The 15207-nt window shown below is 36.9% G+C and overlaps 1 protein-coding gene across 3 annotated transcripts in view; it reads right to left on the bottom strand.

Annotated features, from left to right (window-relative positions):
- EMB1895 (ARM repeat superfamily protein) overlaps positions 1-15207 on the bottom strand; it is a 234797-nt gene that overhangs the window by 54708 nt on the left and 164882 nt on the right. For all 3 annotated transcript variants that reach the window (XM_089801186.1, XM_089801187.1, XM_089801184.1), the window contains exon 6: positions 13084-15188. In XM_089801186.1, coding sequence (XP_089657312.1) covers positions 13084-15188 — 2105 coding nt within the window. The remainder of the gene's footprint in view (positions 1-13083; positions 15189-15207) is intronic.

Below are 15207 nucleotides of genomic sequence, written 5' to 3'. Positions count from 1 at the left end.
GACCAATTTTTATTTTAATTGTTTTCGTAGGTGGTGGTGTCGACTGTCTTTGTAAACCCTCGAGAGTTCCTCCGAATGTATTTAAGGACAATATATAGGTAGTAGTTGTCATGCGTTTTGGATTATTTTATTTGTACAGCGAATCCCTGTTGGAGTTCTTTGTTGTTTGTTATTTTGGAAGTGAGAGATCTTCCCTACTTGCTATTTAGGTTTCAATGGGCTTCAACCCTCACCCTATTCCGTCCTCTGTATCACTTTACTCGGATCTGGCAAATTGGAGCACCATCTTTGTTTGCAAATATAATTACTATTCGGAGATTAATTGCATATATTTGTGATCTCTCTCTCTCGTGTACCAAATTGTATGTGTTCAATATATCAGATACAATTCATTACTAGTTGGCGTCAGTGAATAACATCACATATTTTCTGTCATTCGCAAACTGACTCATATATACAAATCATACATTTCCATTTGCTACACTCACTGTACAGATAACTCCAATCATTTTAAAAACTTGTACACTGCAAACAAGTACATCTTCAATATAATCTTTACGAATCAAATTCAATCGATTGAGGCAACCTCACTTCAACCAACGAAACATATGTAATTTATTTAAGTAATTTTACTAATTCAAGTCATTCTACATTTATTATCCAATGACATATCTATCTAAATATATTATGTTAATTGTTTAAGTAAATGTGAGAGGTATTACAATGACTCCCCAACTTTGTTCTTAGTAACACACTTGCCTCCAGTTGAAACTTTCAGTCTTTCCTAGTTTGCCTTTGCAGCCATGCAAGGTCAAAGTCCATCAAAAATGGAAATGGAAATTTAAGGTAGAAAAGGCACTCTGATCAAGAAAAACAGTTCAACTCCCAAGCTGCAGAGAAATTGTTCATCGTTCATGGAGATATATCCTCGAGGAGCCTTGTGAGATCTCATATTTCCTAGGAACTTAGGCACTTCAAGGAAATATACCATTTTTCAACAATGGATCCCTATATTTGGTGCCTTAAAATCATAGTTACACCGCCTTGGGGAATGGGCAGAAAGTCAAGACGAGTGGACAAGTTTTCAAGTCGGGGGGGACAGAGGGGCCATAATTTGGGGATGGTGGTGGGACGGCAATGGGGGATGAGAGGGGTGTGTATATATTATATACTATATGCTAGTTATGAAAAGATGTATAGCATTGACAATATAAAACATAAAGATATAAAATTAAAAATACCAAATTTCTAAAATTTGAATACTTGAACATTGCATTGTGATTGTACATTGAACTATAATATTAGAATTTTAAATACTTGAATCAGCAAAGCCAAATAATAATAGTCATAGATATCAAATTTTCAAAAATAGGAGTATCTCATCAATTATCATAAAGATGATTACATTGAGCAAGTGCAACATAATGTCAACTCAATACGATATTCAATGTTCAGTGTTCATATATCAAAATCAAAATCCCAAGGGCAAAGGACTAAAATGTAGTGAAGGAGGCTTCTTATCATCCCTTAGAAGGGCAGCAAGCTTGTCGTCATCAAAATTATCAAACTCTCCAAAGTTAAGAGCTAGAAAAGGAACACAAACCAACCTTGCGTTTCTATTATCCTCCTCGTCATCAATTTGTGACGGTTCCTCTGCCTATGCATCTCATCGTGTTGTAGGGCTGTCCTTGTACACACATTTCCTATGACAATTTCTACGCAAGACACTATGTTCAACCACTAGTTTCTCTTCTCTTAGAGAGGTAAGGTTAATCCTCTTATTAGACTGAATAAAGCTATATGTAAACCAATTCCTCTAAGAAGCTAAAGAACTAGATACCTGACACAGCAATCAAATGACTAGTGTGAGATAAGTTGAAAAGTAAACTCTTAAGTTCCCCTAAAGTTAAAATTAAAAAATAAAATCTTAAAACACTTCTCGAATACATATTATTATTAAATAGGTTCTAAATTTGAGGAACTACATACTTGAGACAACAAACGAATAGCTAATGTGGTACTTAATGATTTCAGTCCATGACAAGTACACCAAAATATTGGATCCTCTTGCACCATAGTTTTTAGGTCTGCCTTTGTGCAGCCCTCTAATCCCTAAGAGTAGTGAATTTGGTCCGCTCAAGGTGAACCTTCCTAGCAGTCTCTGACTCAAACATCCTATCAATGCACTAAAAAAGCTCTTCCTTCACCTAGAAATTAAAACTTCCAAAATTCAAATTATTAGCAAATAGAAGATGCTACTTATGAAAAGGTTCAAGTATCAAACACATAACAGTATAAGACATAAAGATGATTAAAATAAGTAGCGCGATATGAATCATGTCATCATCTTGAATTTGTGTGACTCTTCCAAGCCTTGGCATGTACTACTTTGCATTTAATACATTAGTTACCATATGTAGGGAAGTGTTTAGGCTGTCCCATCTATGTTGAATAATAGATTTGATGTACTTGTAGTAGAATGTTGAACTGGGATCCCTCTCTCGTATAACTGCCCTCATCTGGCCAAGCATAGAATCAATGCACTCATACACCTCTCCAAGACTAGGCACATCGTCATCCTTGTATTTGATGACTTGGAAAACTAGAATGATGATAGAGACTATGTATTGCCCATTACTCCAAAATACATCACTCTTCACTCTCTCCTTTTACCCTCTTCCCTGGCTTTGTCGTGGACCCATCCCACCTATTCCACTTATTCGCCTTAACCATGAGTTGCAATGGCTCTTGCAACTCAAGCATTCTCTCCCAAAAAATGAAGTAGGATGCATATTTGGTCTTAAGAGTACATGTGAAGTGTGGTGGATGCAAATATACATTTGCACATCTTTAGCATCATTGACCACTCCCTCAATTGAGTCAATCTTCCCTATGTCCTTGAGTGCATTATTAAAGGAATACTCACAACATGGAGTCCACCAAATATGTCTATACGCTACCTCAACAAGCCTCCTATCACTCTACTCACAAGTGTCACATCAGCCGCCACTTGGGACACATTTTGTGGGCCAATCTCCTCTATAATTGTCTAAAGGATGTTGAACTAGAAATCAACATCCTTTCGATGCCTTATACAATCAACCGCCCTGAGAAAGAGTGTCTTCTGAGCATGTAACTATGATATTAATCAGTGGACAGTTCCTAATGTCCATCCAACCATCCATGATAATATTGCATCTTGAGTCCTCGTAAATTGCCCTCATGGTCTCCATTTGACCAATCTTGGCATACTCATTATCCAAGATTGCAGTCCTCAATTTTTGCTCACCTAGTGGCACAAATGATGGCCCTCCCCCCTTCGCAACCTGTTGCAGCATCTCTTTATAATAAGGAGATCGAGCTATATGACATGGTAAGCCATTGGAAAAATGAATCTATAAATAGATTCCTCTATCTCCTCCTTAATGTGTGCATTAAATAAATCTTCTATGGGTTTACTTTCAGTTGTCACCTTTTGTTTTCCTTTGCTTAGTTGTAATTCAGCCACAGCACTAAGTGTGAAAGAAGGTCTCGAGGCTGCCACTGTAAATGATGATTCTCTCAGCTGCCGTCTAGAAGTAGGAATACGTGACTGCCCCTATAATTGCTACTAATGTGACTCCTGAATAGACTAAATTTGTTGCCTACCAGATAAGGTAGTAGGCACTTCAACCCCAAGTCATTTTGAATGCCCAAAAGCTTATTGAATTCAATTCTATAATGCAAGTTTTTACTGCAACTAAAAAACTCAAATACTACCATGCCTTTTCCTCTAAAAAACAGGAAGAGTCCACTCTAGTAATGCTACCAAACCATTTTGTACCGCATATGTTGCATTTCCACTTCCTTCTGCCACCACCTACTTGTGTTGGAGCAACTATCCTCGCTGTAAACAGTGTAAGAGGTATTTAGTAACATATTTACCTCTGGCCCACTAAAGTTTGGAGGGGCAATTAGTAGATGGTGGAGAAGGTGGCTAGTTATCTATGGATTGAGATTTAGTTTGCTCATCCCCCCCATTGAGAGACTCATCATCATGCTCAACCTCAGGTTCATATTCTTGGCTACTATGAGAATGAGTTTCCAATTCCATCTCATCATCACTACCACTTATTGCATGATTGTGGGAGCTCATTTTGGCACGACATTCACCAAATGAAACAAAAAGTACATGGTCTCAGCATGTGCCCTTCTTTAAAATAGCAAAATTTTAACTCAAAATTTAAACAAGAAGAAATTATAATTAAAACAACAAGAATCTACTTCAATTTACAAATGAAATTCAAATAAACTATGTTCCCCGGGGACGTGTACCCGGCCTAAAACCCAATGTTTCGGGGACGAGGACATCCCGAGAATAGGGGGATGAGTATGGGACGTCCCCCAACCGTCCCCAAAACCCAAAATATGCAGGAAACTTTCTAAAACTTGGGGATGCCAGGGGGAAAAGGGGGGACGGCCAGCTATACTCAATACGAAAAGGGGACATCTACCCGTCCCCTGACCGTACCGGGTACGGCCGGCCGTCCCCCTTTTTTGTTTGCATAAAAATAATCAAAGTTAATATTAAAAAAATATTTTATAGCCTCCAAGTTGGTCGACCAGGTGGGCCACACCCTTCCAAAGCCCCTAAAAGGTTTAAACTCAACACATTTTAGGTGTTTCCTCATTTGTGTGCACCAAGTAAGTATGAAACTCTTTATGCTTCCATCTATCATTTTTTTAATAGATTTGCAGCTTGAAAAGTCTGATTTTCTTATTATTTTTTTATTGTTTCAGCTGATATATCTATTGCAAATTTAAACCTCAAGAGTCAAAACAACGCACAATGAGTAGCAGTGGGAGTACAAGTAGTAGTAGTGAAGAAGAAAATGTAGTTAGGGTTGATGTTGCTAGTAGTGAGACTAGGAAAAAAACTTGATCCTAAAGCTAATTTGTTTAAATGCCCTTCCACCATTATGAAGAATTTTGCAAAGGGTCCTTTCAATAAACCTCTTCTCCAATATGTCACACCTCAGCCAAAAGATAAAAAGAATTCGAGAGGGACTAGGGTGTGGGATTGCCATGCTTGTCTTGATGATTCTAGGGGTAGCTATACAAGAGTGAAGTCACACTTTTTAGGTCTTTCATGCCAAAGATTGCACTTAGAAGCTGAAATGGAGGGGTAAAATTTGACAGTGACATCACCATCTATTTCTTCACAATCATCTAGCCATATGTCATCCGCTGTTGGTACTAATGGCAGCCCAACTGAGTCTAGAGGGAAGAGAAAGATGAGTAGTGGTGAGAAGGGCTCAATGGAAAGTATGTTTAATGTGCAGGCAAAGGAAAAGTGTGAGGCATCCATTGGTAGATTCTTTGTTGCTAATAGTATCCCATATAATGCAGCCCGTTCCACTTATTATAAACAAATGGTGAAAGATATTTGGAGCATGAATTCCTCATTTGTACCCCCTGGTGAGCATAAGCTACGAACAACCATCCTAGATGAAGAGTACTCAAAGGTTGCTTTGTTATTTGAGGATATGAAACGCACTTGGGTTAGGACGAGCTGCTTTATTGTGATGGATGAGTGGACAAATATTAGACATCGACCACTCATCAATATCATTGTCACATCCCCTACTGGCTCTTATTTTTTGAAAGCCGTAGATTGCTCGGGAAAGAAGAAGGATGTAGAATTCCAATTCACCATTTTGAGAGATGTCATAGAGGAGATTGGGTCATCTAGTGTTGTACAAGTTATCACAGATTCTGCACCTGTGTGCAAATTAGCTAGTTTGATGATAGAGGGTGCTTATAGGCACATCTTTTGGACTCCTTGTTGTGTTCATTTCTTAAACAACGCATTGAAGGACATAAGGAAGATTGAATGGGTGAAACAGGCAATGCTAGATGCTAAAGATGTGCAAATGTTTATTTGCAACCACCACACTTCACTTGCTCCATTCAAGTCCTCTAAGAAGGAGTTCCTCAAACCAACCAAGACAAGGTATGTCAATTTTAATTATAGTTTACTTTTAGTTTGCTTTAAGTTATTTAAAAAATTATTTATAAGTTTACTTACATGTGATGCTTTTTGTTTTAAATTTTAATCATTGATGTTTAAGTTTAAATTTTTAATTTATTAATATTTTAATTTATAATTGTTGCTATAAGTATTGCACATATTTCATCTTGATGGAGAGGATGATTGAGGTGTATGAGGCCCTTCAATTGATGGTGGTGAATCTAGAGTGGGGACGATAGTCTAATTCTAAGTCCTCTGAAGGAAAAGCGGTGAGGCAAAGGATCCTTGATGAGAGTTGGTGGTCCACAATGAAGTAGCTGATTTTTAAATTTACTATTAGTCTTTTGCTTGCTGATTTTCCTACTAATAGTCTTAAAATTCTTAAAATTCTAATTCTAATTTTTATTTTTGTTTGCATCTTGCAGATATATTTGCTCTTTGATAGCACCCATTGTAGATGTCATTAGATATGTTGATACTGACGCTCCTAGTTTGGGAGAGATCTATGAGACTATTGACAACATATTGGGAAAGATGAAGAGAATTGTTGCAGCAAAGGATCCTACATTGGGGTTTTATGAAGAGCATATTAGGCCTATTGTGATGCGGAGGTGGAACATGATGAAGACCCTACTTCATATGACAGCCTTTGCTCTAAATCCCAAATGGTATGCATAGTTGGGTGGAAGGGGCCTCCCATGTGATGATCCTGAGGTTTTGGATGGCTTCACAAGAGCAATTAATAAGATGTATTCAGCTCAAGATGACTCTACTCTTCGTGTACAGTTCCTTGACTTCACCAACCTTCGTGGCCCAAACTTGGGTAAGCCACAAGCAAGGTTGGATAGAGTTGTTTTGGCATAGAGAGATCCTATTGGATGGTGGACCTGGCATGGGAGAAATACACCTAAGTTAAAAATACTTGCCAATTGCTTCCTTGCACAGGTTGCTAGTTCCTTAGCTACAAAGAGGAATTGGTCCACATAATCATATATCCACTCTATCAAGAGGAATAGACTTGCCAATCATCAGACTCCAGAGTATAGGCAGACACCAACTTTGCGATGGGATGTTGAGCTTGAGGATGTGGCCCAGATAGATGAGGATGGCATAGCACCAGGATTGGTGGGAGTTCCATTAGATGAGACTATGCTTCCTGTGGAGGATGATAGTGAGGACTATGATTTTGAAGCCATGGCAATAGAGGCAGAATAGAAGCAACAATCTGCTTCATTTTTCTACGTTTTGTTTTTTATGTTGAACATGAACATGATTATGATACATTGATACTTATTACTTTATGGCAACCCTCTACCCTTTGGGCCTATAGCTTTGGGCATATTTTGATTTTGATTTTCAGATTTATCATGCTTATCATTATGACATTATGATATTGACAATTGTTAATGTTCATTGTTCAATGTTCACTGATATTGATATGCATTTTGACAATTGGGTACTAAAATTGGATATTATTTCCTAGATGGTATTCAAATGTTCTATGTTATGGTTCTATAATGTTTAAATGACATGCTTTGTGCTTAGTTTCATATGAATAACATGTGTATTTGAAAATTTCAATGTACATTTTAAAATTCCCCTATATATATAGTCATCCCCGTTTCCCATCCCCCATGTCCCTAAAATCACCAAAAAAATTTGCCGTTCTGGAAACCCATCCCATCAACCCCCGCCATCCCCGTACTAGAAACTTGAGGGAACATAGAAAATAAATTATAACAAAAAGAAATAACAATTATAAAACTACAAATAATGGAAAATCCGTGAGAAACCCTACTTTTTGCTTGAAAATCAGTTCAACAAAGTGAAGAATCTTCTAGTTTTTTGGTTAAGATGCATATCAAAATATTAGAAATGGAAAGGAATTTGGAAATTATCTTAGTGCGGCTGATCTTCGATCCCTTAGACTGCTCTGGTCTCGTGGACATCATTAAAAAGCATTCATTCATTCATTCTTCTCCTCTTCTTCTTCCTCCTTGTCACTCCTCTTTACCTTGCAATCACTCTTCACCCTCACAAGCACTCTTTTCTCAACTCTTCACTCTTCTTAATACTACTATTGCAAACAATAACAAACCCAAAATGAATGCAAATGAAGCCACGGAATGAATGCAAGCAATAAAACACATTTTATGGGCCCCACATGCCTAGGGTTAAAACATGACGACTAGGATTGAGTAAAAAAGTTTTGTTCTTTTTTTCACATTTACTTTTTCTTTACATGGAGATGGGAGATGTCCAATTGTCCCCTAGAGGGGTTGAGGGGCATATCGCCCTCCCCCTATCCCCTCAAGAGATGTAGGGATTGTTGTCCTACATTTTGTCCTGTAATGCCTTCTCCCAACCACAATTTGGCAAAGGGATGAAGATTTGAGCAAAATGCATGCATATGCATTACGTGTAAATGCATTTGTAAACCACTTTTTGGCTTAGAGAGGTTATTTTAAACATGTGATGACTTCTCTAAACCACAATTTATGCTTGAACATTGGAACCTAGGCATTTGCATTACATATTTTTAAATATGGGTTTGAGTTTCCAAACCCTGATTTAAGTCTTAAAAGATAAAAGATGCATAATCAAGTCTTCTCCAACACATGTAATGGTCTTCCCAAACCACGATTTACCATTCTAAGGAAAAAATGCACAAGTAAAGGGTGTCCCAAACCGCATTTTGAGGCCACGAGTTTTCTCCAATACATGTAATGTCTCCCTCAAACCTCGATCTAGGCTTTTAGAGAAAACCATTGCATGTATTTGGCCCTCTAAACCCCAATTTTAGCTTGCCATTGCAAATTTTTAAATATGAAAAACATTTGACCGACCCCAATTTTGGCTTAGACTTGGAATGCATGCACTTGTAATGTATATTGTGTACATGCATTAGGACTTGCAAAACACGATCTGCTCATTTCATGCAAAAACATTGCATGTAATACGGCACTCAAAGCACATTTTGCCAAAGTGCCTAAAGGGAAAGACATTTGCAACAAGTCTTTGCATCATTTCATGCACATGTAATGCAAGTTGTAAACCATGACTTGCTCTTGGGAAGGCATTTTCAAACATAAAAATCATTTGGAGAACTACAAGTTGCACTTAGGAATGCATTTGCAACATCATTTGCATCATCTTGCACATGCATTTGCATCTACAAACAACGATTTGGAGCTAAGGTTTGAATTTTTCAGAGCATTTGATCTTTATGTGCAAATACACTAGTGAAACCCAATTTTGGAGAGAACGAGTTCATTCCAACTTCTTCTTCCTCCAAATTTTTACTTTTATTCTCCAAGGAAATGTAAGATTACGGTTTTGCTTGCATTTCTTGATCATTGTTGCTTATTTGTTGCATTCATTTTCTCTTTATCATCCATTTGTTTGAATGCAGCCCTAGTTTTTTTCCTATATTTTTAATAAGGTTAAAACTCTTATTTCTTGCAAATGCAAAAGGTTTTTCAAATCAAAAATGACTTCAAACGCAAGGTTGAAGTGTTGAAACCTATCCAATTGAGTAAAAGCAAGAGGCATATTCTTCTTTTCGTTTTTGTTTTTTGTATATACTTTGTTTTTTGTTTTTGTTGTTTTTTGGTTTGTTTATGAAGAAAAGTTGGAAATCTTCCCTCAAGCAAATCAAGTATCCTTCATGCTTTCATCTTCCATATTCTATCCATCTCCAATTTCACTCAAACTTCACATTCCGAAATATGTAATCACACTTCCAAACCCCGATTACACATTTACACCAAGTAAAAGTGATGAGTTTTTTACCACATGTAATTGCATCTCCAAAACCCGATTTTGGTAAAAACTCAAATTTTTAAACATAAAAACTCTCATCCTACACATACCCATATGCTTCCAACTTGCATTATTAACCATTCAAAACAAAATCCCTATCACTCTCATCCTACACATACCCATATGCTTCCAACTTGCATTCTTAACCATTCAAAACAAAAACCCTATCTTCCCTACATGTGATCTACTTCCTAAAACCCGATTTTGGCCATTTTGGCCCAAAATACAAGCTGTTTGTACCATTTCTATGCTACCTTAGTGTTCTGAGTGCATCTAAATCATACTCAGAACATTTATCCTCCATGGATTTGTCATCATTGTCCAAATCTTAAACCCCTCATGGATTCAATCCCATTGGATTTTCATGTTGCAGCAAACTTTTCAAGTCAAGATATGTCAAAAGAATCTTCACCTTCCAAAGGCAAAGACAATTGCTTTGAATTAAAAGAAGCAATGTTCATTTGGTCTCCACTTTCCCAATGGATGCCCTAGAACCTAAGTTTGCATGAGAATGCAGCAAGCACTTTGATTAAAAAAATAAAAATAAATAAAAAAGTCAATTAAAGATGTTCATGGGAAAGTTGTTCTAAGTTTACATCCATACATCATTGAGAAGGTGTTCAAAGTGCCAAAAAATATTAAATACTCAAATGTGACAAAGGAAAATTCTCAATAACTATGGAATGAGAAAAGCTTGACTACATCAAATTTTCAAATGACCATTGACAATTCATCAAATAGAATGCAACGGCACGAAATACAGGAACTCTCGATTCAGAGACCATCTAGGATTGCATTAGCATGTACAAGGTCTTTGATGATAATCTACATGATTGATTCATTCAGAATCAACAGTTTCAACATTTTCTTCGAGTGCTTTTCAGCTTTGTATTTTCAGAAGGTAGCTTGCATGTAATCCATGTGCACATAATTTGATTACACGAACAATCAATCATGTAATCCAATAAATCTTCTTTCTTAGTTTGACTTAGTGAAGGTGATTGAGTTTTTCCCATTTTTTTCTCCTCTTTTCTCTAGCTCCTTTGCCCATATAAAGGAGTGTCTTCCATTGTAAATGTCATTTTTTTATTTGCAAGAAAGCTTTGCCAAGCTTGTGCAAGCACAACTCTGATTTTGTAGTGAATTTCAAAGAAAGGTAATATAAAGAAGCAATTGAGTTTGAACTTGTTTACTAGAAGCAATTGTGGTGGTATAAACTAGAAGTTGTGACTATTACTATTTTATATTCATGCAATTTTTTAGAATTAAGTTACATTAATGTCTGTGAACTGTAAAAAAAACTTATAGGATTGTAGTGTAGAAATCATCTACCTCTGGAAGTCTATGCACCCCAATAGTAGAGATTTACCTTTGAAGAATTGCATAGGAGTCTGTGAGCTTCATAATTACTTATAGTGTAGAAAAATTAGACATAGATCTAAGCTGGTACACTTTCAATCAGTCTGTGAGTTGGTGCAAGTTAACCGGTATCACTATTTCCAACCTTTAGAAAGAAGTGTATAAAGAAATCCATCTTGCCCATTACCTGCTCCATGAGTAACTAGAGTTTTTCCTGAAGCAAGAGGAAAGAATATTGGTAACACTCTTATAGGTATCTCTAAACTTCTTGCTTACCTTGAGTTGATCCAATAAGCATTGAGAAAGGGGAGCCTTCCTTTTAAGGTAGGACAGACTATGTCTCACATGTTATGGCTGGTAATCCAATTTTGCAATGGAATTCATACAAACTATAAATTGCAAAATATCCACCCAACAGGGATGTCTCCCCATCTCCCAAGGGATGGTGGCCATTTGGTGCCACCATTGGAGACATCGGAATGGCATCCCTTCGCCCCCAGTGTGTCCCTAACTCCGAGACTTGGGGCTTTTTGGGGGGAGACATGTCCTTGGGTTACTCTACTAAAAGTTTAAAAGGACTACTAGCACTACCATAGGAAAAAAATGTTGAAGTCCCCTAAAAGGCTAACGAGTGAAGATTGTCATTGCAAATTCAGTAGATTGTATTTATTATTTAAAATCAGTCACCATACCCCAGAAAAGCGAATAATTGACATCCCCAAAATCATGTTCCCACATCCCAGAAACTCGCAGAAACACCAACATACAAAATCCAAATTGTGTACAGTGAGGGTGATTTAACTCTCTTCTGAAGGTGAAACGAGAAGGATCAAAGGCTTTGACCCAGAAAGGTGACTAAGAGGACAGCATCTGAAATTAAATAAAATCAATGTTTTCTTGTGTACTTTGGCCACTTCCATGGATCTACAAACCTGTTCAGTTTCTGGAGAGAAACATTCCAGAATGAAGGATATGATTCTTAGTTCTGAGAAAAAAGAATGTGGAGATCATTGATTTTGGAACAGTCCAAGTCTGTTTGGCAGTTTTCCAATGTCATAAAGAGAAGAGCATAAGGCCAGTGTCTTTACATCACCCCATGCATTTCTGAATTTGGGATCCCTAAGGGAATTAATAAATCCACTTTTTGCAGGGTGGATAGACTAATTCATAAGATCAAAACCAGATAATATTCAACAGATTAAAGATGGAAATTGTTTAAAATACTGCCAAATACATTGCTTCCAATTCAGTATTGATACGTGCAGGTGCTGCAAACAAGTATGCATAATGCTGAATGTTTGCTTGAGTATCTGCAAGAATTTTTATTCTATTTTGAATAATAAAAACCAAAAGAATTGATCTGCAGAGTTTCAATATTTTTTTATTATGAGAAAATGACACAAACTTTAGAATTTTTCAAATATGCAATACTCTATGAACATCAATCATGAAGTCAAACTAAAGAATTGAGATATAAAAGAAACAAAACAGGATACTCCCAAAAGCAAATTCTCTCCTCTGATTTGGAAGTAATTTCACCATTTTTAAATTTCTGGCTAGTGTTAAAGAAAAAGAAACAAGTCACAATGATGTTTGCAAATGGCCAAGAAATTTTATTTGCGCCCAAATGTACAGCACACTACAATTGCTAACCAGAAGTGCTTAAATGAACTCAAATAATAAAAAATAAGTTTAATATACTACAACTTGAAGCAATAAAACCCAATAAGATAAGGCTTAACCCTCAAAAAGGTAGTCTACGGGAACCATATAATATGAAAGAAATCTAACACAGCCAGCCCCTTATGTCAAGAAGAAATTATTAAGCTCTTTCCCAAGTACTATCATATCATGAAGGAAAAGAAATGGTTCAAGAAAATGAAGGTGCTGACCTTGTTTGAAAGAAATATTTAGGAATCTGTGAAGGAAAGTGCAGCCACTTTAGAACCACATCTGCTACCAGCTTCAGTCCATTTTGGCATATTTTGTAGAATTCAGTTTCATGCTTTATCCTTTTTGCTTGCTCCTGTATATCCAATATTCCAGATATTGTCAGCTTACACAGCCTTATGATGGCTTTATCTTGATATCCAGAACTAGACATACATGTCATCACCACTGAACATGTGTTTTCATCTCCAATGTCACTGGAGAACACTAAAAGTTCTTCCCAGATTGTAGCATCCATCTGCCGTACACGCTGAGCTAGATCCTGAACAACTGCTACATATAACTGCTTATTGATGTGATTTGAACTTACATTTGTCTTGTGATCACCAATAGATACTTTTGGAAAATGGAGGACAAAGAGAGTGCAAAAGGACAGTAAAGAGCAACTAAGGGCAAAGCTTGAGATGCACTGGAAACTTTTTAAATCAATATCAATGAACGACGTATTAAGAAGATCAAATTCCCTAGCCAACCTTGTTAATTTAGAAGAAACTTTGATTAACATGGCCTTCAATGACTTAATTCTTTGCATATTCTGTTTCTGATAACTACAGAGACCTTCCTCCATGTTAGAATATGTGTTTTCTTGAATAATTCTAGTTTTCATCATATGTGAATATCTACTTAACAATCCGAGCAAGTCTGCAACATTTTTCATTAGTTTTCCTCTGAGATTCAGAAACCACCTCTGAAATTCAAACGTTCTATCTAGATTAACAGCAGCTGACATGCTATGTATGGCAGTCATGTTCAAGTTAAGAGCTTCAGGCATCACATTAACAAATTCACTTAACAAATCAGAATCATGAGAAGCAGGAGACTGATTTTCAATGACACTTCTATCCGGCTTTTCAGCTCCTGTTAACATCTGGAGCTCATGTGATGAAATCAACACAGCATATATTCTATTTTCAGCCTTCGCCAACATTGTCAGCGATTTCAACCAGCAATAGCAGGCTTCTGATTGCACTCTTTCTACCAGAAGTTGAAATATAGAACTTGCTGCAAGCCAAGCACCATGACAGGCAGCATGCATCCCAATTTTGTAAGCTCTCCATATACTCCTCTTATTAATCATTTGACTTGCAACATTCAAAGTTAACTTCTCATCTTGGGACCAGTGAAAATCTTGAAAAACACAGAGATCTGTTTCCATTGTCTTTATTTTGTCATTTGTAGTGTCAGAGTCATTCATGAACCTTGTTTCATCTACCAGTGCAAATTTATGAGCTTGGCATGACTTCAATAGCGCTGGGATTAAATAGCATAAAAGATAATTAGAAGAATCTAGCTGTGAAACGCATATGGTAAGCTGCTTTACTTTACTATAAACTCTCCAATCAAGTCTTCCTTCTGCATCAAGTTTATCAAGACACAACAAAAGACAACAACAAAAAGTGCCCATGAGCTTTATAACATGAGCATTTTGTTCGTTAAATTCATAGCCATCATCGATGCATTGAGGCATTTCCACATCAGTGTTAATGCTGCTTTGTAATTTTTCCAAAAACGAATTTGTGTTCTCTGGTTTGCCAATAGTTTTTCTTTTCACAAGGGCTTCAATTATGCCTTTGATACAATCAATCACTGTCTGACTTGCAGTAGGGCACTCTCCTACCAAACGTAAAATTATGTTGACTAAAAAAAGATCTTCTCTAGCCATAGCCAATTTTTCCTTCAGTACAGGGGAAGTGTGACTGACATTTTCTACAATGCATGCCCTTTCCATTTGATTGTTAAATTCTATGGCAATTTGATCAAAAACTAATAAAGTTGCTCGTACTGGAAGGTCTATCTGAGAAGAATCATTTCTGTACCTGTCTGCTGTCCTCCAAGGATCCTCTGCAACAACTGTGCCTGAGTGGTTTGCGGAAATCTCATCCCACACCTTTGGCCGTAACTTTTCAATGTTGCATGTTAGCTCTGCTAACAAGGAAACTGCTGCCTGTCTTTTGGAACAATCAGGGTGAAGGCAACTAATCTCAGTTATGGATACCAATTCTATTAGTTGATGAGCATCCACACAAGTGACATAGTGATGGCAAAGCTGCAGAGTAAACAAATAA

The sequence above is a fragment of the Cupressus sempervirens genome, chromosome 9 (genome assembly GCF_028749045.1).
Source record: "Cupressus sempervirens isolate cs-2001-9-10 chromosome 9, ASM2874904v1, whole genome shotgun sequence".
Lineage (NCBI taxonomy): Eukaryota > Viridiplantae > Streptophyta > Pinopsida > Cupressales > Cupressaceae > Cupressus > Cupressus sempervirens.
The sequence above is the reverse complement of the archived record's forward strand: the minus strand, read 5'-3'. Positions and strand labels throughout refer to the sequence as shown.